The 25,552-nt window shown below is 45.1% G+C and overlaps 1 protein-coding gene across 1 annotated transcript; it reads right to left on the bottom strand.

Moving 5' to 3' along the window:
- Positions 1 to 489: 489 nt before the first annotated feature.
- Positions 490 to 23,640, bottom strand: BCAP31 (B cell receptor associated protein 31). The gene is made up of 8 exons (XM_072123935.1): positions 23,500 to 23,640; positions 18,420 to 18,521; positions 16,209 to 16,309; positions 15,488 to 15,632; positions 10,765 to 10,900; positions 9,783 to 9,903; positions 8,363 to 8,463; positions 490 to 1,315 (listed from the first exon to the last, which is right to left on the bottom strand). Exons 2-8 carry the CDS (start codon positions 18,509 to 18,511, stop codon positions 1,277 to 1,279), a joined length of 735 nt encoding a protein of 244 aa, XP_071980036.1. The 5' UTR covers positions 18,512 to 18,521; positions 23,500 to 23,640; the 3' UTR covers positions 490 to 1,276.
- Positions 23,641 to 25,552: the final 1,912 nt, after the last annotated feature.

Genomic DNA, 25,552 nt, shown 5'->3' with positions numbered 1-25,552 from the left:
AAATACAGGGGGCTTCATTTTAAAAATCAGGAAAGTGGTGCAGAACGATTAATAGATGTATATTGATAAATTACCACACTTTACAAAAAACACAAGTTAAAGTGACCAACCCCTTTAAGTAGGATTGTGTGTTGATATTTAAGGGGGATAGAGATCTAAAAAAAAAAATAATAATAATAATCTGGTACGTCAGTGGGCTCAGGCCTGATGGGAGATGGGACATGGACTTCCAAAGGATCAGCCCTTGTAAACAGATGGAGGACAGGTAGCGCCCCCAATGGCTCCCATCATTGTAACCAGATGAGTATTTATAGCATAATATCCAATGCAAATCTGTCACCTGCCCGGGAACATTCCTGAAAGTCACAAAAACTACAAAGCAATCACAGCAAAGTCTTAAGACGCCTTCCAAGGAGAAGTGAATGGAGTGGAAAAATACAGCCTCCTACTACAGGTGATAAGCGGCTGGTGACCTTGTATGGGGATAAGTTATGGAGATCAAATTATATCACTTTATTACATATAATAACGTATATAACACAGATAACGCTGATGATGCAGATCAGTAAAGTAAAGCCGGGCACAGACATGTCATAAAACCTATAGGCTCCATTGTAAACAGATGAGGCGCGGTGTCAATTAGAAAAGAAAATGTCCGCTGTGGGTTAACCCTTCCCACTCCCATAACACAAAATAAGCCAAATCCGGACGACACAACAGACGTTTCTTTGGGATATCAGGACGTGACTGATACGTTACGATCACGATACCAGCTGTGGCCTAGATACAGGATACGCCTGGCGACGTCTGCCTAAAACCCTAAAGCTACGAGGGACGTGTGAAAGAATAGTGTATAGAAAAGACCCACTCCAGGCAAAACTAAAGCCAGGGGGCGGAGCATGAGACTATTGGGGTCACATTCTGCCCCCTTAAGTGCAGAACTTGATATAATAATGTAACGGTTTTGCCTGGAGTGTTCTTTCGAGGGGTTCTCCATGACAGAGTGCTCCTTCTAGTCTCACATCTCCACTTATATGGGGTAGAGGAAGGGTCCTACAGCGATGTATGAAGACTTGAATGCAAGTGGCACCACCATAGACCATAGCTAGTATCTCAGCTCAGAGGACTAAACACTGGAAGATAAATGACAGACATGGCCGCAGGCAGGACAATATGGTAGCAATTTTGGAGACCCCCTTTGAAAGGTGCAAGATGTCAGCAAGTAGTGACAGCGGGACAGCCGGATGGGGAGAGCGTCCGACAACTGCCGTGGTCTTCACTCCTCCTTTTTGTCTTTTGGTCCTTCTTTAAGTGCCTATTGGGAGATGAAATAAAGAAAAGTTAGGACAAATGAGCTGTTTGTAGAAGGTCGTCGTTTTGGTTAAACTGGGGAAGATCTTGTCTCTAGGACCACTAGAAGAACCTATATGTAGAGGTCTCCGATTCTGTCCCTGGTACCAATCCTGTGAGGACCTTGTTTCATAACCACAAGTACCTTAAATGACTCTTCCAGTATATTCCACCGTCCTCCATTACCCAGTTATCAGTATACACCGTAGATTACCAGACTCCAATGCACGCTATAGAAGAACATCTGAAGAATATATATTATAATAATAATTCTTTATTTATATAGCGCACACAGATTACGCAGCGCTGCACAAAGCATGTCAAATTGGTCCCTGTCCCCATGGAGCGCACAATCTAAACAACCTAACAGTATGTGTTTGGAGTATGGGAGGAAATCGGAGGACCCGGAGGAAACCCATGCAAACACAGACAGAACATACAAACTCTTTGCAAATGTTGACCTGGGTGGGATTCAAACCCAGTTCTCCAGCGCTGTAAGGCAGAAGTGCTACCCACTCAGCCACCGCGCCGCCCAAAGAACTTGGCCGCTTCTCCACAATAGGAAAGTCCCTCCATTATGATACGTATAATATCTGCATGGTTGGATAACTCGGACACAACAAAGGAGGAGGAGGAGGAGGAAATGGACAATTTTGAGGAGTTGGATATTAAATATTCCATTAAATTTTAATTAGGGAGATGCGAAGCGTATGAAAGGATTTGACTCATGGGTCTATGGGGAGAGCGTGGTGCTCTCTGTACACTCTGCTTAAAGTGGCAAAAACTACGACGTGTACTGCGAATCATCACAGAGATCTGGTCCCAAGAGCCGTCCTCCTGTGCCTAGGAGATTGCGGAGTATGAGGTTATTGCAGGAGACTGTGGTGGATGCATCTACACAACCTCAAAGAGCTGATTACATGGGAGCGAAAGGTGGAAGATGACGAACTGGGACAGATCTTCACAAGAAGGGGATGTGCTTAGCAGGAGGTTCCTGGATATGTATGGCATATACACTCTTCCATCAAGAGACCTATAAACCAGGATGGGGTTGTCCTTATCGTCTCACTATGTTCAATCAGGTCACCTGTCTGTATCCCAATTCTAGACAGTTTCTATGGTTTGATCTTCCCATAAAAGTGTCGCTGCCCAGGTTCTTATACATTAGGTGATAATTTACACATCAGGGGTCAACAGCCTGAGGGTAAACCCATCATCCAATCCAGCTCCTTTGTAGATCTTAGGCCGCATTCACACGACTGTAGGGGGGGACGCATGTAGGGCCGCAAGCTTGCACACGTTCGGCACCGTACCGGTCCATGTATGGGAAAAAGATAGGACGTGTCCCATCTTTTCCCATGTTTTGACCCGTACGCTGTGCATTGCTATGGAGAGGGGAGAGGGTCACCCCTCTTCTTCGGGGCGGACGCAGCGTATGCTGTGCGTGCATACATCAGTGTGTATGTGACCTTAGTGATACCCCCTTCCATTAGCCAATGTTCTTTTTTTTAATAAATTAGCAGGAAGATTGAGCAGAATGAATGATTGAATGAAAGAAAAGATGGAAGCAGGGTCTGACTACGCAGAGTTATTGTTGTCTGTTACCACGGCTACACACAGCTCTGTATTCATAACATGGTGGAGGAAACATGTAGTCTTACAACTAGATGCACTGGAACGAACTTAAAACTTTGTTTTTTTTTTGTTTTTTTTTACCAGTTTCTGGTAACTGACACCATGCACGTAATCTCATGTCCCACGTGCATTCAAATGTTTATACCATCTCAACATTTCTTGTAATTTACTAATTCATTAATACTGGGACAGTCTATTGGGACACAGTAGTCGTTTGCAGCTCCATTGCCTGCCCTTTACGATGCTTACATTGGGTAAACAGCTGGTTTTGCATCACGTGGTGTCCGGGGGGGCTAGTAGCAATATATTACAAGTCACTGCAGCACTTAACAGGTTAATGACCTCCCTCAGAGGCGCTACCACTACCACATATGGCGTTTGGGAGATTACATGGAACCACCATGACAAACTATTTATACCAGCTGGTAATGCAATACATGTGATCCCGCAGGAATTCAGCCTGTGCTTACACTATTTTAGAAGAGGTGTGGAGAGGGGTCAATATTGGAGGCTACTGCCCCCCCTCTCCCACCTTCATATCGCTAATGGAACGATATTGATTATTTTTGGATCAAATGCAATGAATCAACTAAGAACTAAAGATGTTTACTGACCAGTTACGTAGCTGTGATGGTCTGTAGCACAAGTGCAAACTTACCTCGGAAATGATGTGCACTTACCGAGAATAGGATTGAATCTGATATGTGTTATGCCCCCCATAGGATAGTTCTGATCCAGGCAAGTGCTCCAACTATTCACCATAACTTCCCCTGTGCTTAGGCTGATGTGTCATATCTGCTCCGAGACTCAGGGTGGACAGTACTGAGCATGTGCAGCTCCGGGGATAGTCGGAGCACTTACCATCATCAGGACCACCCAATGGACACTTGTAATTGCAATTGCATATTGGAATAAAGTCCTTGTTCTCAGTCATTCCCATGAGGTTTTCTGATGTGCTTCAGACCACTATGTGACATAATGAACATAAGTGCTGCTCGGGAAGAATACTTTAGGGGGCACAGTCCCTTTAAATTTGACCCCATTAAACTACCAGCCCCCTCAAACGTCCTTTCTAAAATCCCCTCTTATGAGAAATCTCCCCCATTTACCAATGAGAAAAAAAATCTTCTTCAAAGTCATGTGAAAATGATCTGAGAAGAGTCGTATTTTGCATGAGATGAGTCAAGTTTAGTAGCTGAAGGGGGAGGGTCACTTCAAATCGCCCCCATCTTCTGTTATATAGTACCTATACACGTCATATTTAAAGATAAGAATTTCATCTTTTAGATAAAAATCTGAGTTGTAGATCTGTGAAATACAGAACCGGAGACACAGGCAGCTAAAGCAATAGACAGGAAATGGATCGCATATTCCACCATGTCTTTATCCAATTCTGCAGATCACAGAACCACAAGCTTGTTACACTATGAAAGATGAAATACTTATCTTTATAACGACGCCAAAAGGTACTATAGGACACTACCCCTCTAAACTTCACTCATCTCAGCCAAAATATGACGCGTCTGTGGTCATTTTCACAGGAAGTTGGAGGAGATTTTTGTATAGGTCACTGCCTAGTGTTGTGGTTGAATGTGTAAAATGATCTGCATCCCTTTAAAGGGGCGGTCAGTAGAAGAGGGGCCTTGAAATCTCCTTTAATCCTTATTGAGAATGAAGAATTTCCTGGCAATCACCCTGCAGCTCCTGCCATGTGCAGCGGAGGAGCGGGTAAACACTGGGCACAGCACAGAGAATCTTCCAATCATATTTGTAAGAATTAGAATGTCATAAAAGTTACATTCTCCCGGACAAATCCTAATATTCCGTCTGATTACCTGGAAAGGGCCATAAAACATCAATCAGGGAGTTGATTATGTACTGTATGAGCTGAAGGTTATCCTGACCCACAATACCAGATAACCATTATACTATTGGCCTTTGCAATCGTTTTAGGGTTAGGAATCCTTGTCCTGACCCCTGTCCCAGGCATTGCATAGGGCATGACCAGAATGACCTCTAAACCCTACACATCTGCAGAACGGAGCTCTGACTAGTCTCCACATACCAATTATCTATCCATTTCCTCTCTAACCCTTATAATATAAGTATGAAATGGCACATCAGAAGATTGTCGGGAAAGCTGAGCTGCAATACCATACCTAACCTATGCATGAGAGTGGCGCTGTTTCTCAACTTTAGTAGTCCCTGAAACATGGAAGATTTGCATGTCCGTCATTGGGACAGCTGGGGTTGCAACTAATATGGCCACACTAAATCTTCCACCATTCATCGTCGTAGCCAAAAAATATCTGCTACCCCACCCCATACCTCGAAAAAACTCGATACAATTAAGAAGTTAACAATTATGGCTTAAGGATCTGCATGTTCATGTATGTGACTGTATGTGGACGTGTTCTAGAGTGATGCAGGGATCCCCGGGAGCTGATATGATCCTGAAGAAGGGTAGTCTCACTCCTGCAGGCGAGCAAGTGCATAGCCGCTCCCTATCAGGCCGAGTGTCTCCGGAGCCCCTCCTTCTCCCGCTGCTTTATCTTTATTACTAGACGTGTAACTCGTGACCTAGACAAATGCCAACAAGACAAGCCGAGCGGCACGTACACTGCAGGTGAGCTCCTGTGTGCGCCAAAACTAACAAAAATGTGCAAAACCCCCCAGAAACTATGCGTAATCATTTCATGAGGGGCGTCCACTGGTCAGAGACTAGTGACCTGGACAATATTCAATACAGAGTTACGATTTCACTCATTCATTATGGCGCCACCTGGTGTTCATAGTGTACGGCCATGAGCACCTTTATCAAATATGTAAAGCACTGGTGGACACATGTCCTATACATATCACTATACCCTGGTCTCTCAATAGGATCCTCTATTCACTACAGAGCCGCCAATAGAAATAACTCTTTGCCCTGCATGTCAGGAAAGGAGCATACATGGGTGTATACAGCAAAGTGCATGGTACAAATTATTTCCTAACCAGCCATAGGAAAACAAATAGAAGAGTCATGGAGTGCGGAGTAGAATAAATAGGAACTTAAAACTTGTCCTAAATTTGATTATTCTCTCCAATCCACAAATTAAGGGGGTAACAATCTGCTGGGACACCCACCGATCACAAAAATGGGAGTCCTGTTCTCACTAATTGAGATAACGGCAGGTATGACATAGTATTGGGTCGTCAGAAATGCCTGAGCACAGCGTTCAGGTATCTCCAGCACTCACATTCACCGTTAATGAGAGTGCAGGAGAAACTAGAGCGCTGTGCTCTGCAATTTCTGATGTACTGAAAGGAACGACTCCCATTCTAATGATCAGTGGGGGTCCCAGCAGTTGGCGCACAATAGCAATCATAATCAATGGTGCTTAGGGGGAACAGAAATGGGAAAACTATTATGGTTTAAGTGAACAAGTCTTAGGAATTTTAAAACATAAAATGTTTATGTTGCACCAGATTAGAAGTAAAAGTTCTCCTCGCCTGTGATATTACATATAAACAATCTAGAGCTGGGTGACGTGTAGCAGTGCCCCCAAGCCGGCGGAGGAAGACGGAAACCTTACACCGGAACAATCTGTCCTTCTAATGGATCAGGTCCATAATATAAATAGTGTATAGCGCTGTGTACCGGGCACAGCACCCAATATTCCTTGGCACCCACAATGATGCTACTGGATGACAAACATGGTACTGTACCCGCGGTAGGGATAAGGAGTCTTCACTCACCTCATCAGGGTCACGCTGGCCTATAGGCACAGAATGCATTTTGGGAGGTTTTTGGCTGGGAACACTTCCCATTTACTATAACACAGACTAGAAGAGCCTCGTTTCTCAGGCCTCACACCTCTAAATGCATCAATATTTGTCTCCTGAAATATGGAATACCCCCTTAATAACACACAAGGCAAACAGATGTGACGTGCACGGTTTTTAGAAGAAGATCATCATGCTTTTAATCTGCATGAATGGGAGATCATCTATAGCCATTACTGTAGCAACTAATATTTAGTGTAAATAATGACCAGCGGATAATGGCTGTGGCCCGGGCAGCGCCAGGGAGATCCGCTTGTGTGGTCCACAGCTACTACTCTAAATAAAACCGATATACAGTATAAGCCGACTGATCGATTTCTCCCGATTACTGTATATTGGGAGGAAGCCGTCACTCAGTAGCAGGTAGGAGAAGAGATCCTCATAATATTGAGGACTACAAAGCTGGCACATGTTTTTATGACTTTCTAGTATGGGACCTATTAATGTGTCACTAATTCATGCTGCCCTTAGATATTGCAGAATAAACCTAAACATGGTTTCCTTTTATAGGGGTTGTTCCAAATTTTCAAATTATTCCCTATCATGTATGGATAGGCTGATTGGTAAGAGTCCGACTGCTGGGACCCTTCCCGATCATGAGAATGGGACACCCACAAGCCAGAGAACAGGGGTCCTGTTCTCACAAATGGGTGGAGAAGCAAGTGTCCAGTCTCTTAATTCAATTGCTGAGCAAATCGCTGAACTATCTCCGGAGCTCTCATTCACAGTGTATGTGAGTGCCATAGATAACCCAGTGCTGTGATCAGCCACCCTAATCATCTGAATGGAAAGGCAGAAAAGGCATCTCCCAATTTCTCCACTCTTCTTCTGCTCTCTATGGCTAACACAGTCCAAATCTACACTACTGGAAAGGCAGATCACAATCTCAACCAGGTGAGAACTAAACCCCCATTACACAGGTTATTGGGGGTCCCATCTTGTTATCCACAACCCATTTAACTGCACCGGGATCAGAACATCAGCTCAGATCTGCAGCGCTGACATTCCCTTTCCACCTGTCATGCGGCAATACTTACTGTACGGCTTCCACATACCGACTAAGTAATGTGTCTGCAGTCAATGACAGAAGATTAATATAGCCATTAGTCTTGTAGGGAAGGACAAGGGGAGCGCGGCTGACGCTTCTGCTCCATGCTATGAATAAGGGGATTGTTTATCGAGGTAAGAAAACACAGGAGGACAGAATAAAGTTGAGGGCATTGAGGGCGCTCTATGAAAACTTTGACACACGTTGTAAAACAACATCCAGATTGATTGTACACAATTTGGCTCATTGTTCTTTGATTTGTCTGGACGCCAAGGGATGTCTGCGGTATAGGTCATAACATTAGGATTTGAGGATTTTTTTTTTTTACTGCACCCTCAGCGATCAGCTGTATGAGAGACGCTACAATATCCAGCATAGCCGCTATACCTTGTACAGCACTGTGCTAGGTAGTAACGCACGTCCTTATTACTGATAAAGGGGGTGGGGGGCAGGACAACCAACAATCCTGCTCCATGTGACCATAACCCAATGAGGTCTCACCTGTAGCTTGGCGTGTTCATTCAGCAGCCGGTCGTACTCCTTTGTCAAGCCTTCGCTCTGCTTTTTGATGGCGACCACCTCGCTCTCAGATTTCTGTAGGGCTTTAGCAAGAAAAAAAATAGGAAATAAGTCAATATAGCTTGTTATGTACACAGTCACTGTAAGCCCCCCCCCCAAACGGCCTAGTGATCAGCTGATCTGGCACCAGGTAAGTAGCAGCGATCCATATAACTCCTCTGCATCGGCCTCTACATGGCGACCATTTATAATGACATGATGGACAATTATGTTTTATAGAAGAGAATATAATACTTTGTGGCTTTAGATCTGTACTCATGGGCGGGCACCCAATCACATATCATGTCCATGTGCCCTTACAGGGTAGGAGTATCCCATCAGTATGGATCGTGTACCGAGGGGCATAAATCCCCTGCAGGTAATGGCCTTTCCAGGAATGGAGGAGAAGCCATAATTCAACTGTGTCATGTGAAATTACAGACAGGTCAGGGGGTAACATCTCTGCACAGAGACATTTGTCTTGCAATCTGATGCAAGCCCGAAATATACAAGTGTCAAGCTGTAGGTGACAAGGGGATGACGGTCATGTCACAGAGTTTGGAAGGGCACATGGATCTGATATTAACAACTGCTAAATTAGGAATATTGCTGACCTTATACCTGGGAGCCAAAAGGTCCAGTCATCAGGGTCACTGGTCTGAATCTTAAAGGGATTGTCCCATAAGAGATAAATCACTGGTTTCTGACTGCTGGGAGAACTGCAAATCCCAATGTAAAGTTATGGTGTTGATCACAGCATCCAGCTGCAACTACACACAAATGTGCAACTTTCGATCCACTACTCTCTCAATTCAAGGGGTCACAGCTGTCAGCACCCCCAGCAATCTATCCTCGATGTTGCCATAGACTAGGTCCTTAGTATGAGATTGATGGGACAGTCAACATTACATCTGCTCCATTGCTTGCAAGCTCTTGCATCAAGTCAATTCTGATTCATACATGTTGCATAAGGAGAGGTCTCCTCTGAAAACCCTCAGGCAGATGATGACCAGGACTTTCCACCGATGCCAAGAAGAGTCAGTGCCAAGTATTTATGACATGGGGAAGTGAGAAGCAGAAAACCCCATTAGCCATCGCTGGATATATGGCCCAGGCACGGAAAATTACTCTTATTTTGTTACAGAAACCAAATTGCGGGGACAATTAGGATCTTGTCACGTCTACATTCCTCAAGATAATAACAAGGACTACACAACCTTCCACAGCCGGTCCAAGGGGGCAAGAGGAATGAATTGCTGCAATTGCCCTTGTGTAGCAGATACATCAGTGATGATAACCTGATGGCAGGGAATGTCACAGGTTACACATTGATGAGACTCGTCCCGTAGGGGATGGTACTTACTCTTCTTGGTGGACTCCAGCTCTTCCCGGAGTTTCTTGACTTCTGCACTCAGCTTCTTGTTCTCCTCCTCGGCGTTACTTTCTGGTAAATCGGAAACCTCCACCCCAGAGGCTTTCAGTTGCTGGAAAAGAAAGTGGAATATATTTTTTTTAGAAAAAAAATTTGAAAACTCATTTCTAGTGCTGAAAGGAAACTGTTAGCAAGTAGAAAAATAGCAGAACAGCAAAAAAAAAAACAAAAACACAATACTCATCAACCAGAAGAAGTGCCATCAGCGTGAAACGGCCTGTATATTTGTAATGTCCTTCACAGTCCCCTCCCTTGGCGGACCACGTCCTCCCTATGGCGCCGGGCTCGGCGGACCACACCTAACCATGGCGCTGTGCACAGCAACGCAAGTTTTCTCTATTATATTGTGCACAGCAGTCCATATTCTCCCAATAACACAGTGCAACTGAGTATTAGTAGTAGAAGCCTGTATTCAGCCTGTATGACCCATGTATCAGCCAGCGTCCATCTTACATACTAATCTATGGCTGTTATTTGAAGGGTTCAGTTCATATCGGATAGTGATAACACTGCCATCACCACACTTTGTACAGCCAGCACCTGGTACACAGTCCATTTTATATATAATGACTAAATATTAGTCACACTTCACTAGAAATCTGCTGGCACCGATATCATGCAGGTACACTGTGCCAGCCGTACCCACCAACATCAGTAGGACGGGCAAACTGCTTAATGGGGGCATCTGGATGCGGAAGTCAGGGAAACAGACACTGCAGATGTATTTTACACCCCAAATACTTCTGCTCTCAGGGAAGAGAAGCTGATGTCAGTGATGTCAGACAGAAAACAACTCCCCTCTTCCCAGTGAAGACACATGCATGCTCTACTGCGTTAGGGGAAGCGCCATAATGGAAGCAGAGACTGAGGATTAATATACGGGATGCTACATGTATAGCCCGGCGTCTCCCACCTTCTTCAGCTTGTCGTTCTCCTCCATGTACTTCTTGGCGGCATCACTAGCACTCTCGGCTTGCTTTTTGAACGCCTCGTTGGATGCCAGGAGCGTGGCTTGCTTGGAGATGAGTGTGACCAGACGCCGCAGGAGACTGTGGGGAGAAATAATATAATAGTTAGAGGTTTAGGGAGATACGTTCTATATATATATGTACATTCTCATCATCCTACAAAACTGTGTAATGCTTCTTTTCTCCTGTGGTGGCGCTGCAGTGAGAATTGCTATTTGACCTCTAGGATATGGTGGTATTTTATGGGCAGTATTAGTCTGATCTCTGGGACCCCCATCGTTCCTGAGATGAGGCAGTACAGACTCTAATACAGGACCCTTCCCAGTATCAATGGTGGTCCCAGAGGTCAGATCCCACCTATTATGAAGCAACCAATGTAACCAATCCAGTCTCTCGCTTGACACAGTAGAGTCCAATAGCGCCCTCTGCTGACTATCACCCAGATGACACTGTGTCCGTGTACTGAGATTGTTATAGGAACATTTTGGGGGAGATTTATCAGAAGTGTCTGAGGCAAAACTGTTCTAGTTGCTCATGGAAACCAATCGGAGCTCAGCTCTCATTTTATAAACAGCTGTGGGAATGTGAAATCTGAGCTCTGATTGATTGCCATTGGCGCCGACAACGGTTCTGCTCTCTGACACTGATAAATCTCCCCCCATTATCTGCATTCACATCACTGTATAAATACATGCACCCTCAGTCAGGGTGAGGCAATCTCCACAGATTCCAACTGGTTTCAACTACTAAGGTATTGAGTTAGCACAATAGGTACAACAGGTTGAAATACATCTTAACACCAGACAGAACCATATAGGGTTGAACACATCCTGTGTATTAACCCCTTGGAACAGGTTTTGTTTTATCTGTCCCAAAAATACAAATTACGAAGCCTACACGCACACAGGTACTCAGCAGACCTATACAACCACTAAGTAAGAAGCAAAAGATTAGTAAACAGCTGTATGATTGTAGGATCTGACTACACAGGGTGTGTTTGTAGTCTGTCACCAAGGAGGCACACTGGTCCGCATAGGAGCTGCATACAAGATAGTCAGACATTCTGAATGATGTCTGGTTTCTGAATGCGCTTCCTGCTTTATTTAATAAAAAGCTGCATCAAAACAGCAGGGGTTGTGCTGACGGCTGCCTTCTTCCAAAAACTGCTCCCCTCCGGACCGCGGGTAGTGCGTGGTATTGCAATTAAGCTACATTTACCTCTATACGGCTGAGCTGCAATACCAGCACAAACCATGGCCAGGTGTGGCGCTGTTTTTGGAAGAAATCAGCCATGTTTTTCAGCCCTATTAACTGCCTTGATCATATTTGGCCTGTCACCCACATCCTATCCTTCAAATAAGTCATCAATTATTTAGGGTCTGCAGAAACATCTAAAGCTTTTGGGGTCCCCATAGTACATTCTGATGGAGCAAAGACTCCCATCATCCATTGCTATGAATATATTTCAATGCAATGTTTCTCTCTGTGGAATGGGAAAATACCAAATTGCAGCCAATAACTACAGGGGAACCAGGGGGAGGGGGTCAGAGAAAAGTGGGCGAGGAATGAGCAGCAGTGATTTGGCGGCGGGGGCGAGTTTATTTACTAGGCAGAGGCTTGTAGATGGGGATAAACATTCATGTTCTGGGAGCACAGCGTTCCTGGACAGCGAGCCGCGCCATTCCTAAGAACGTTATTAGTAAACTCCAGCACATAACACGCTCCAGCGTGACCCCCGTTACCCACACCAGGGGAAAATATAGACTTCACTGGATGTACTCATGGAGCTAAATCTGTTCCCCCCCCGAGGCCACAAACAAAAAGCCCTCTGTGCGAGGGGAAAAACAGAACACTAAACTACGTCTGTGCCCGGATCAGGACCCCCAACATGGCCCCACCACTACAACTTAGTGAAAATACTCGTAGTATTCTCCACAAATAGAACATTCTTAGAACTCAGTGTTGTGTCGTTCGTGTTATTCCTCTTAGAAATGGGAGTAAACATTATTCATGTTCCTGACACGTCCTACACAGCCGGACCCCAAACCACTAACACCCAAGTCTCAATGTGCTCATACACTTCCAGGAGGAATAACAGAGGGGAGGGGATATTCAGAGTTAGGAGAAAAGATGATCCACTCCACCCCCACTTTCACCAGTGACACAATGGACCTCACTGCCTCAGGATGATGTGATAGCTGATCTGGACCTGTAGTGGGAACTGAATTGCCCTACTATGGGCCATATGGCAGCAAACCCTATGGGTTAATATGCCATATTCTGGATCCACACTATAGGATTATAGGTTGGGGGGAGGGTTGATGGCTGCACCATCGTTATTATGATGGGGTGAAACGGACATGGCAGGAGGCTCCACAGATTTACCATTAGCTTTTTCTTGACTTTTTGATGGTTTTCAGTGAATTTTGCCAGGTGAGGAAAAAAAATATATTTAAAGGGGTTGTACCAAAGTTTGCATGCGAACACCTATCGATAGCAAGCTGATCAGTTAGGGTCCCCCCTAACGGGTGGAGCAGGAGGAGAAGAATGTGTCAAACTGCTCCATTTAAAAGTATGAGAGTGTAGCAAACTGCTGAGCACAGCGCTTCTCTATCTCTAGCGCTTCGATTCACGGTCTATGTGAATGCTTAGCAATTTCCAACATTCCCATTCAACTGATACATGATCTGCTCCACCTATTAGTGAGAACAGGATCCCCATTCTCCTGATAGCTGGGGGTTCCAGCAGTCGGACCCTCACTGATCAGCTTGTTATCCTGTGGATAGGGGATAACACCCACACTCCGTACAACCCTTTTAACTGGTCAACTCCACTTAATCCATCTCCGTAACGTTAATAAAGTATGTACTATTTATGTATCGATCCGATCGGTGGTTCAGTTCTGAATAGGATGAGCTGTTCTGTATCTCCACAATATAATATCAGCGCAAAGGCACAATAAGCTCCATCATGCTTTTTCATGATTATGGTGCAGTATATTTTCTTATTACTCATTACATATTGGTAGATTTACGGAGAAGAATAATCAGTACGTTAGACGCTGCTTTTGATGTATGGACGAAGCTCACATTTAGAAGATATGAGTCACATAAGACATGAAGTGTCTGTGACATGATTGTGTCACAGAGGAAGACCCCTTTAAATTATTCACTGCACCCGCTGCCTAATTAACGCTCATTAATGTACACAGCAATGGAGAACGGACTACATGCAAATACTGTGGACCCCAGGGCCACATACAAAGATCTAAGGGACTTCCGCAAAGACGTGAAAGGTCATGAAGAGAGGGGTAATGTATGTAATGAGGTCACTGCAGCCACATAACGTAGCATGGACTATGCATATTAATAAAGAGCCGGGGTAAACTTCATAGGATTTGGTTAATTATTCTAAAATTAGCTGACAAGGAGTCTGTCAGCAGCTAAGACCACGCTGACTGCAGTGTAAAGTGTTGGCCCTGGAGATCTGTGCCATTAGACTTGTGTGTGTGTTAGTAGCTGCAGGACTGTGAAATATGAATTAATAGTTTAGGATTGTAGCTGGAGCTCTGGATTGCGTCCCCCGACACTGCTATGTTCTGTGCTCTGTGCATTAAACCGCTCCATAATACTAACCTCTGATGCTTTTATATCTAAACAGGAGCCTACTCCAGCCACTCTCACAGAAGAGGAGAGCTTCACCGCAGCACAGAACACAGCAGAGAGAGGACAAAAAACATTGAATGTGGGAGTATAAATCTACATTGCAGAGTGTATTAAAGGGTTATTCTCATTTTGGCAAACTACTATAATTTTCAATTCCTCATGGTTTTCTAGATCTCTGCTTGCTGTCATTCTATAGAAAGCTTCTGCATTTAATTCCAGTGGACAGACATCTGACCATGGTCACACAGGGGCGCGGCTCATTAGTATCAGAGAGTAATCACAGCTGTGAGATATAACGTGCACCTGTATGACCATGGTCAGATGTCTGTCCACTGGAAGTAAACAGAGAAGCTTTCTGTAGAGTGACAGCAAGCAGAGATCTATAAAACTGTAAAAAGAATTGATACAAAAAGTATATTGGAAAATTGTATAACTTTTCATTATACAAACAATAACATTTATTTGCTGAAATGGGAATATTCCTTTAACACACAGGGTCCCCAGGGCTGCACCCGAACATGGTCTGAAGCTTTGTATGGTAAAACCTGCTGACTGATTCCCTTTGAAGCTCACCAACCCTGGTGCCGTCCCTATGACTGTACAGAACATAGACACAGCTGCAGTCACAGGGGAGTAAAACATGGCAGAAGGACCAACGATAAGTGACCTATAACAAAAGCTTCATTCAGCGCCCCCCCCATACACCGCAGTACAACATGATATAATGCCAGGACCGCTGTAAGTGACCAGGATGACACAGAAGGAGAGCAGATGCCGCCACCTTGTGGCCAGATGCAGTATAACCAGTATCTGGTAGAATACAAAGCTCCTCTGTTCTATACCGATAACAAGTCTTATAATTTGTAATGCTCCCTTCACTGTTCTGGTCCCAGATGTCAATGAGAGGACATACACTATAATGACCCCACAACAAGGCCGTCAGTCAGATGATGGAGGTTGGTGATTTGCATAGTGGAGTACAACGTAGATGTCCATTACTCACATAGACAAGAGGAGGGAGAAGCCGGCGATGTAGAGGTTACGCTGCGCTCTGAACAGCTTCATGTGGATGTGCTCCACGGCTATGGGGTTGTTCTTTAGGTCCACCTGCTCCCCGACCCCATACTTCTGGATCTCACGGAATGCATCTGATAGGAAAAAAGAAGAGTAAATACAATCTACTACAAGGGCTCTCACTAATCCTACATCATCATTACTAGGGCTGTAGTGTAGAGAACAGGAACAAGTCAGGTTAGTCTCTAGGGAGCACAACAGTCTCCTACTGACCCCTAACCTCTAATAAAGGAGAAGTTGTGGTGACGAGGCAGTGGAGCTCGCTGGGTGTGTGACTATGTTAGTCAGTCTTGTATATAACGCTCTTTATTTTACCATATTGCATAATGTGAGGGTCCCACTAGTTACAACCCTTAGGGGGCCTGTTAGCTTAGTATATTCAGTTCTACATATTTGGACAATTACATCTATTTCTCACCAGTGGCACCTCTACCATTCAGGGTGCATGCGCTGATGAGAACTGATGAGCATGCACGTGCATGTGGGAGTCCATGACGAGCAGGGGTACCCGAGACATAAGAAGCCACCGTGAATTCAGCAGCCTAAACCTAAATATCGCGATTCCCAAACTGAATTTCCTAGGCTTGACCTCGCCCCTGTCATGCCAAGATATTACATTGTGATAGATGCAGACATAATGGCCTCCTTACCTAACAGCAGCAGTAATAGGATCACTATCAGGACCACAAAGAAAGTGTTCCCATAAGCCACCGCTAGCTGCACCAAGCGAGATTTGAAGATTTTCTGCCACCTACAAAGACAAAGAAGTAACATTCAGTATTCAGGTTTTATATCCAGCTTCGCACCCAGGAGCTTCTTCTGTGACCGGCCTCCTCTCTGCTGGTCCTGACCATCATTGACACCTACCATACAATCAGGAGACGATTGCCCTCCGGTGACAGTATGGATAAACATTTTCCACAGCATCATATCCCCTATCCTTCTGTATGGCTGTGAGGTCTGGGGTCTACATGCATTACCAGACTGGTCAAAGTAGGACTCCAGCCCAAAATAATTCACCTGGAGTTCTGCAAATAGCTTCTCAAAGTCCATCAGGGCACCCGAAACAGCGGCTGTAGAGGAGAACCCCGTACCTGGACAAACTACTGGATCCCAGCAACCGTCAGATCATGAGCTGCTACAGATTGAGCGCCCACAACCTGACAGACAGACAGACAGACGTACGTGCCCAGGGAGAGTAGATTGTGCCAGCAGGATATGGAGGCCACCGAGGAGGAGGCCCACTTCCTGATACACTGTACCAAATACTCAGCAGGGACTTCAGCTCCATGAAGGAGGAAGAGAAGATCTCCATCCTGCTGGGGGAAGAGGAGACCACAATGGCCGGGCAATATGTCACTGCCTGCCGTAGGCTGAGAGACATGTGATATACCATGTCCTCCTTTATTCTGTTCCCCCATCACTCTGCACTCTCACCCCTTCCCCCACAATCCCATGTTTTATAAATTATTTGGCAATGCCAACTTGTATTTGGTCTTATTTGAATTGAATTAAATTGAGAAAGACAGAGAGGGGACAGAGAAAAGGACAGGAGACAGAGGATAGGGGGGGTGAAGGAGATAGAGGGATAGGAAAGAAAAGGGAATCCGAGGTCTCGTGCAAACGACTGTTGTGTTTGGGCCGTGTTGATGCTAGCACGTGTCCCCATGTATTTCTATGGGTTCATACACAGAGCTGTAATTTCTTGGGGTCTATTTTGGTGGCAGTAGACCATACACCGATGACACATGCAGTCTAGGCTACATTCACACGACCGTATGATTTCTCCAGTCCTGTATTTACGGGCCGTATATACGCGACGTTTTTCATCCGTATGCAGCACGTATGTAACCCGTATTTTATACATGCCCATAGACTTTTAGGGCATACGGAACTGAAATACGGGAGAAAATAGGACATGCTCTATATTTTTATACGCCCAGTATATGGTACGGTACGGAATGGAGTTAACAACGGCAATATAAATGGTCTGACGTATTATCCATTGAAATGAATGTGGCCGTATGTAATCCGTAAAAAAACGGTACGGTACGTTTTCATACGTCCGTGTGAATGCAGCCTAAGAGCGCACAATGCAGCAAATTTACAAATCAGCAAAAATATGTTGTAATTTACACCATAAAACTGTCTAAAACACTTTGCACCACATTTAGGTTTTAGTTTTTAGACACTTTCTCGACTGCTGCACCAAAAAGGCGTGTCGCCCCTGCAAAAGGAGTCTGGTCCTTACTAAAAGGGGGCATGGTCTAAGGCGCACCAAAATATCCCAACAAAAATGCTGAATTTTCTGCACTAACTAATAGGAGGGGTGAAGTACATATTTATACTACACCAGGATAAATCTGGTGCAGTGTAAGCCTTATTTTTAGACACGTTTGATAAATTTGTGAGCTGTAGACCAGAGGGTGATGCCACACGTCACGTTTTTGGTCAATTTTAAAGCATGCGTTTTTGACCGTTTATCATGTGTTTGGCTGCTTTGAATAGATAAACAGGTTTAAAGCAGCCGAACGCATGACAAACTGTCAAAAACGCGTGCTTTTTTTTTTTAAACGGACTGAAACCGTATGCTTTAAAATGGACCAAAAACGGGACGCGTGGCATCACCCTAAATACGATATAGTGAAGAAGAAAGAGGGAGAGAAAGAAAAGAAGGTGTGCAGAGAAGAGGGGAGAAAAACGAGAGGGATGATGAAATAGAAATACAGAAGCTAGAAGGAGAAAAGATGAGGAAAAGGGGTACAAACAAGAAAGAGGAGAGCAAGTGAGGGATACAAAGATAAGGTAAGGTAAGATAAGATACAAGACAGAGACATACAGTAGATATAGGACATCTATACCTTGTGGGTGAGATAAAAGGAATACAGAGGAGCAGGACCAGAAACACCTCTGCATATAGGAAGCCGGCCACCGCAGTCCACTGGAGACTCATGCTTCACCACCTACAGAGAGAACAAGAAGAGTGTCAGTATAGAATACAATTGTGTATTAGGCTTCACCTCTCTATAGTGACATACAAAGCTGCCAGGTACAACATGGGTGCGGATTCTAATTTGTTTTGCAAATGAGGCCCCTGCTCCGCTCACCTGCAGGGGAGGAAAGGTTACAGGAGATATCAGGATATGTCATGTCCACATTATAATACACCCTATAAATGCTCCTCTATGGTCAGGGGGGTGTGGTATAGAGAGCTGAGCGCCAATGACCTGCACAAAGAGGATGCCAATCCGCTCCATAACTCCTTGCAGAGACATCAGCCGGATCATATAGGACATTATATAGGAGAAGTGACCTGCACTGATGTGAATAATGTGTCCCTCCTCTCACTGAGCTGCTGCTCATTCCTCCCCCTGCCCTCTCTATAGACTTGTACGTCATCTGATGTCTGAGTAAATATCACTTTTGGAGAGATCAGTAAAGATAGAAGTTTTTTTTCCCTCTGATAAGATCATTTATACAGTTTTTATATGCTCTTGTACTATTGATTTATGCTAATGTTGATGAAAAGTTACTGACAATCTAAAGGGGTTGTATCATGAAGTTTTGAACCCGTTTTTGGTCCGTTAAAAAACACATGCATTTTTGACAGGTTTTACCAATTATCTTAATAAAAACGGATCAAAATTGGATGCGTTTCGCATGCGTTTTTTAAAGCATACATTTTTGGACATACTGCTTAAAAACGGACCAAGAACAGGATCAAAACGCCATGTTTGGCATATCACCCTTATCCACAGGTAAAGGGATAACAATCTGATCAGTGAGGGTCTGGCTGCTGGGACCACTAACGAGAATAGCACCAACTGCAATAGGTAGAGTTGCAGGTGGAGCGTCCTGCTGCTCCAATCAATTATATGAGAGTGTCAGAAATTGCTGAGGACAGCGCTGGGGTATTTCCAGTACTCCCATTCTACTAACAGAGTGCTATTAGCAATTCCCAACACTCCCATAGTAATAAATGGAGTCGTATGACACCTGCTGCACCCATTATTGAGAATGGTTCCAGTGACTGGTGGTAGTCCAATAAGTGGGACCCTCCCCAAACAGCTTGTTTTACCCTATTCTTTAGAAAGGGGATCATTTGCAACATTAGTTTCACCCCCTATTTAGGTCTTGTTAATCTGTAACTACAAGCATCTACCATTAGACAGGTAACACGGATATTCCTGGAGAGTAACAGCATCAGTAATATCACATGATGGCAGCGAGACTCTGACTACAGACTGCAGCAATGTCTGAGCTTTGTACACACTGTTGTGTTGCAATGGATTGCAATGTGTCACATTCCAGGGCAGCTGCAGTGGCATGAGCTCAGCCTCCCACCCATGTGTGGCATGCCGCCATTCAGGCTGCCGGGAGGGTGTACAGAGTGTAACCTGCAGAAAGGAAATGTCCTTCATACATGACGAGACGGTCGTTGTACAGATGGAGGGGTATGGTCAACCCCCATATTGGTACAGGTATCTAATATGTGCCCCGCATCCACAGACGTTAGGGATAGTGGGACTACTGGATCCCATACCACAGCATTACCTTGGTGCGGACACATGTACAGCTAGGCACATTCATACAGCCATTTGCAATGTCGGCCATGACACAGCTGTGTTACACTCACACTCCTACACACAGAGCCGAGACCTGGGAAAGCAGACATCAGCCCTTACAGTCCTATGGTCAGCAGTAAGAAATCATTGATAAGAGAAGCAAACAAACTGCTAAACACTTAAAACGGGGGAGACTTCTACCTACTAATACCTGGGGAGGACCTTCACCCCGTTATCTAACCCAAAGAGCAATCTGACCGTGCCTCTATGCAATTCTACATACTGGTCAGGGCGCCCCCTGCTGCCTACCACATATGTCCAGTGCTGGTGGTCACAGAGGCTTTGTAGCATGGTGGGCACACCCCAATCCTATAGAGGTGATGGGTATCAATACTAGAAGGAAAAAAAAGGAGGGTAAATACTAGACTTTTTTCCCACCAGCAATAAGATAACAATATCTAATAATAATAATTCTTTATTTATATAGCGCCTACAGATTCGGCAGCGCTGCACAGAATTTGCCAAATCGGTCTACAGTAGTTACAAGTTGTTTTTAGAAACATTTGCTGTTTTGCTGGATCTAAATTAATATTTAATAGCAGGACAACACTTTAAAAATGGGTGCAGCACCGGCAGGTTATAAAACAAGCCAGAACTTGATAGAGAGATTGTGTCCTGATAGGAAGACAACATAGTGTATAGTGATAAGCCGGATCTGATGAGGCCGCTCTGCCCCTTGTACTCAGTGCAAATTACACTCACCAGAGGCTATATGAGCCAGGCCTCAGCCGCCTGGGGGGATTCTAGTATTTACGTTTTAGGACAAATGATCAATGTCAGATCATGTGGGGGTCACCTATCAGCTGTTACAAGAGACTGAAGCATTGGAATGGATGCTGAGGTCCCTGCACTGCTCGCCAAACACAGTGCCATACATAGAGCGGCTGTACCATGAGCTGCACTCAGACCACATGATGTCCCAGGTAAGTGACACTGAAGTGGCACGGATCACAGTGTGCTCTAGAGCCAGACCTGGGGTGATAGGTCAGCACGGTGGCTGAGTGAGTAGTGTTGGGGTCCTGGGTTCGATTCCCAGGAAGTAGAGCCCGGTCAGGACCTTCCGAACCAGTTATATTACCCATCACATGACAGGAAGTGTTAAAGGAGGAAACAATCAGAAGTCAAGGCTGCAACCCCTGAACATAAGAAATGTTATGAAGTGCTATGGATCAGGAACCTTTTTGGCTGAGAGAGCCGTGAACGCCACATATTTTAAAATTTTATACCTTAAGAGCCGTACAATATGCACATGCACTCAAGTAGATAGGTAGTCCCTGTGTCACGGGTGCCTCTGCGATCTACGCCTCGGATCGCAGGCACACCTTTGCCCCTGTCCGTGGTGGTGCCCCTTTCTGAGCTCACTTACCTCTCCACTTTCCTGCTCCCATCCCACCTGGCCAGCGCGCGCGACGGCAGATTTTAAGGGCAGCACGCCGTTGATTGGCGCTACCCACTTCCCGTGTTCCTATAAAAACTGGCGGCTCCCAGCATTCCCCGTCGGATCTTAGTGCTTCATGCCTATGAGGCAGCTTTGCGCAGTGTTTCTTTCCAATTGTTGACCTCCTGTTGTGACCCCAGACCTGTTCCTGATTCTGCTCTGTCCGTGCCAGCCCTGACCTCTTGCTCCGTTCCCCACCTCGCATCATTACCACCGTTCTTGACCATTTGCCTGTTCCTGACCTGCCTAGTGATCCTGTTCCTGACCACAAGACTGCCACCGTGACAAGTCGTGCCTGTGGAACGACCTGGTGGTACCACGCTGCAGCAAGACCATCCTGCTTTGCGGCAGGCTCTGGTGAAGACCGGCTGCCACTTAGATCCCAGTCCCATGTGTCTGCTTACATCATCGTCCACGGTGGTGTCAAATCCTGACACCCAGCACATACTCCTAGTAGATAGGTAGCCACAGCACAAGCCCCCTAGTAGATAGGTAGTCACAGCAAAAAAAAAAAATTTCACTTACTAGCGCTCCCTGCAGGCAGCTCCTCATCGCTCCCACACTCTTTTCTTTGACCCAGGTTTAGACAATGGCTGCGATGGGTCGTACAAAGGACGTAGGCAGCAGTAACAGCTGCCTGTGATCAGTCTAAGAGACACACAGCAGCCATCACTGTTTATTAAAGATCTGTCTGAGAGCCAGATGCAGCCAACAAAAGAGCCACATCTGGCTCCCGAGCCATAGGTTCCCTACCCCTGCCTTACATGCATATAGTATGGGATACATGCTGCAATATGCAAGGGTGCACACACTAAGCTGCCCTGTGGATATGCTCTCTCCGTGTTTGAGTGGGTTTTCTCTGGGTCCTCCGGTTTCCTCCCAAATTCCAAAAACATACTAGTAGGCTGATTAGGTTGTGAGCCCCATAGGGACATGGAGTGATTTGGCAAGTTCTCTGCAGCGCTGCGTAATCTGTGTGCGCTATATAAATAAAGAATTATTATTACTATTATTATTGGATAGCTGTGCCCTGTCATTGCACATTTCGGTAGCACTTAGAACTCCAAACAACTCTCCCAGAACACAGGAGTATGCACACGCCTTCCCTTGTCACCCTCTGGCACTCCCAGCACGTCCGGTCACCTGCCACAACTCCTGACAAGTCTATTTTAGGAAAATACTTTTACCCTTCCTAAAATAACAAATCCGGGGAAACTTTACTTTTTAATTGAGAGTTAACATCCACATAAGTTGCTGAAATGTGCCCAGACATGATACCAGCAATGCAGGGGCACACACACTTCTAATTCATTCAAATATTTCCATGAGGAATAACAGAGGAAATTTGCGGAAGTCCTGAATAGATATGTCAGGAGAGGTAACAAATCATCTTTATAATGGAAATGCTTGAATGGTGGCACCAGTCGTAGCAAGTGCTCTGGGGGTGACCCTACTCCCAGCATGAGCTGTCATAGAATCACCAATGCAGGTGCGTGTCACGGAGGGCAGAGCCATACCGGGTAAGTTCACCAGATCTGTAAGCAGCTCTGCCCCTTTGGCTGTACTCTAAATCCATTTTTTCACCCTTATATTCCTGGTCTACCACAGCATACAAAGTAATTGGTGTGATTGGTCCCGCCCACTGGGCACTTGAAAGCTGATCTGCATATGGCCGTGTTCCCTACCTTGTTACACTGACAGTATATAATGCTACACCCACCATGGAGTCCCCCTTTAAGAAGCATTAGACAAGACGATCCAGTAAATGTAAGAATGAAGGGATCTGGATCCTGTAGTGGACACGTGACACACACATGCAGGACAATGGCTGCTCTCCAGTGAAGGGTTAATCTGTGCCGGTCTCGGGATATCACGTACCTGTCACCGTGAGAAAGTTACAGACTCCGGCGTCACTCCTCCGCTCCGTCACTACAAGTTCTACTAATCCACTGAGCGGACAAGAGAGGCAGCTGCACTTCCTGTTTCCGGTATAGAGTACAGCGCAGCAGAATCACAACGAGGCTTGCAACGCAAACGGTTTTTTTTTTTTCATATTAACTTTATTGCGCTCCATGTAGCACACATTCATTGTATAGCAGGCAGAGCGATGCAGCAAAAAGCTATTACTGATATCAGATGTAGACTCTGACCACTGCTCATATTATTATCACCATGGGATACAGGCAGAGGGGAAAGCTTTTGGCCCTTCATAGAATCTGTAAGGAATTGTTCACATAGTGATCTTATACAGATTTACAACATAAAGTTACACGGTTGATGGCCTTGTGATTACTGGGATTCTGCAGTGATGCAGATGTACAGCTCCTGCTCTATAACATGCTGCCAGCAGATAGGACACTACGTACAATCTGCTCAGCTCCTCCTGCTCTATAACATGCTGCCTGCAGATAGAACACTATGTACAATCTGCGCAGCTCCTCCTGCTCTATAACATTCTGCCTGCTGATAGGACACTACGTACAATCAGCTCAGCTCCTCCTGCTCTATAACATGCTGCCTGCAGATAGGACACTGTGTACAATCTGTGCAGCACTCCTGCTCTAGAATATGTTGCCTGCATATAAGACACTATGTACAATCTGTTCAGCTCCTTCTCCATAACATGCTGTGAGTAGGATCAGACAGTAGGTGTTCTCCTTAAGGAGACAATGCCAATTAAGGGCACCTTAAAGGCATGTGGAGACTTAAAGCCATAGATGCTCCACTAGGGAATTCTGGGAAGAATGCAAATAAGTTTTCCAAGGTGTTAAATGGAAAACAATACCTCCTTTTGCTACCTTGAAAGGCAGCCCCCTTAACATCAAGTATGACCTACAAGAAGTCTAAAAACATGATGTGGGATTAAGCCAAACCAGTATATCTATTCCATAAGGAACAGACTGTTCCTTATGGAATAGATATACTGGTTTGGCTTAATCCCACATCATGTTTTTAGACTTCTTGTAGGTCATACTTGATGTTAAGGGGGCTGCCTTTCAAGGTAGCAAAAGGAGGTATTGTTTTCCATTTAACACCTTGGAAAACTTATTTCCATGCTGTGAGTAGATAGGACACTGTGTACAATCTGTTAATCACCTCCTCCTCTATAATATGTTGCCTGCAGATAGGACACTGTGTACAATACGCTCATTGTGCACCTACTGTTTTATTGGTCAGATGTGTCTAAGGAGTTTTTCCTTTTTAATAAATGTGTTTAGTGTATTTGTGACTTTCTGAACAAAGTCTCCCAAAAGTTACAAAGTGCTCCAAGCTTTTTTCCACCCATGGCAAACTTTGAAGGGGGGTTGTTTTAGGCACATAAAACACAAAACGCCAAGACAAAACAAAGGTACATGTGCCCCTATGTACAATCTTCTCAGCCCTCCCCCGCCCTATAAAATACTGCTAGCAGATAGGACACTGTGTACAATCTGCTCAGCTCTTCCTGCTCTATAACATGCTGCCTGCAGATAGAACACTATGTACAATCTGCTCAGCTCCTCCTGGTCTACAACATGTTATATGCACATAGGACACCATGATCAATCTTCTCAGTCCCTCCTGCTATAGAACATGCTGCTTGCAGATAGGACACTATGAACATTTTGCTGTATAACATCCTGCCACAGATGGTACAGCATCCACTACTTTTCTATGTTACTTTCTTCAAGGTGACAGGTTATCTTTAAGGCTACATTCACACAATGTACGCCCACCGTACCGTAGTATGGCGGGCACACATTGGCGCCGGGGATGAGCGCTGCTCACTCCTGCCCCTCTCCATAGCAATATATGGTACATGGCGCCGTATTCCAGGGAATGATAGGAAATGTCCTATCTTTCCCCTGGTTACAGAACGGTACAGTACCGCACGTGCACTGCACAGTATTGCTCCCATACGGCGCCGTGCACCCATTGCCATGTGTGGGTG

The sequence above is a fragment of the Engystomops pustulosus genome, chromosome 9 (genome assembly GCF_040894005.1).
Source record: "Engystomops pustulosus chromosome 9, aEngPut4.maternal, whole genome shotgun sequence".
Lineage (NCBI taxonomy): Eukaryota > Metazoa > Chordata > Amphibia > Anura > Leptodactylidae > Engystomops > Engystomops pustulosus.
This window is presented reverse-complemented; position numbering and strand designations above follow the sequence as displayed.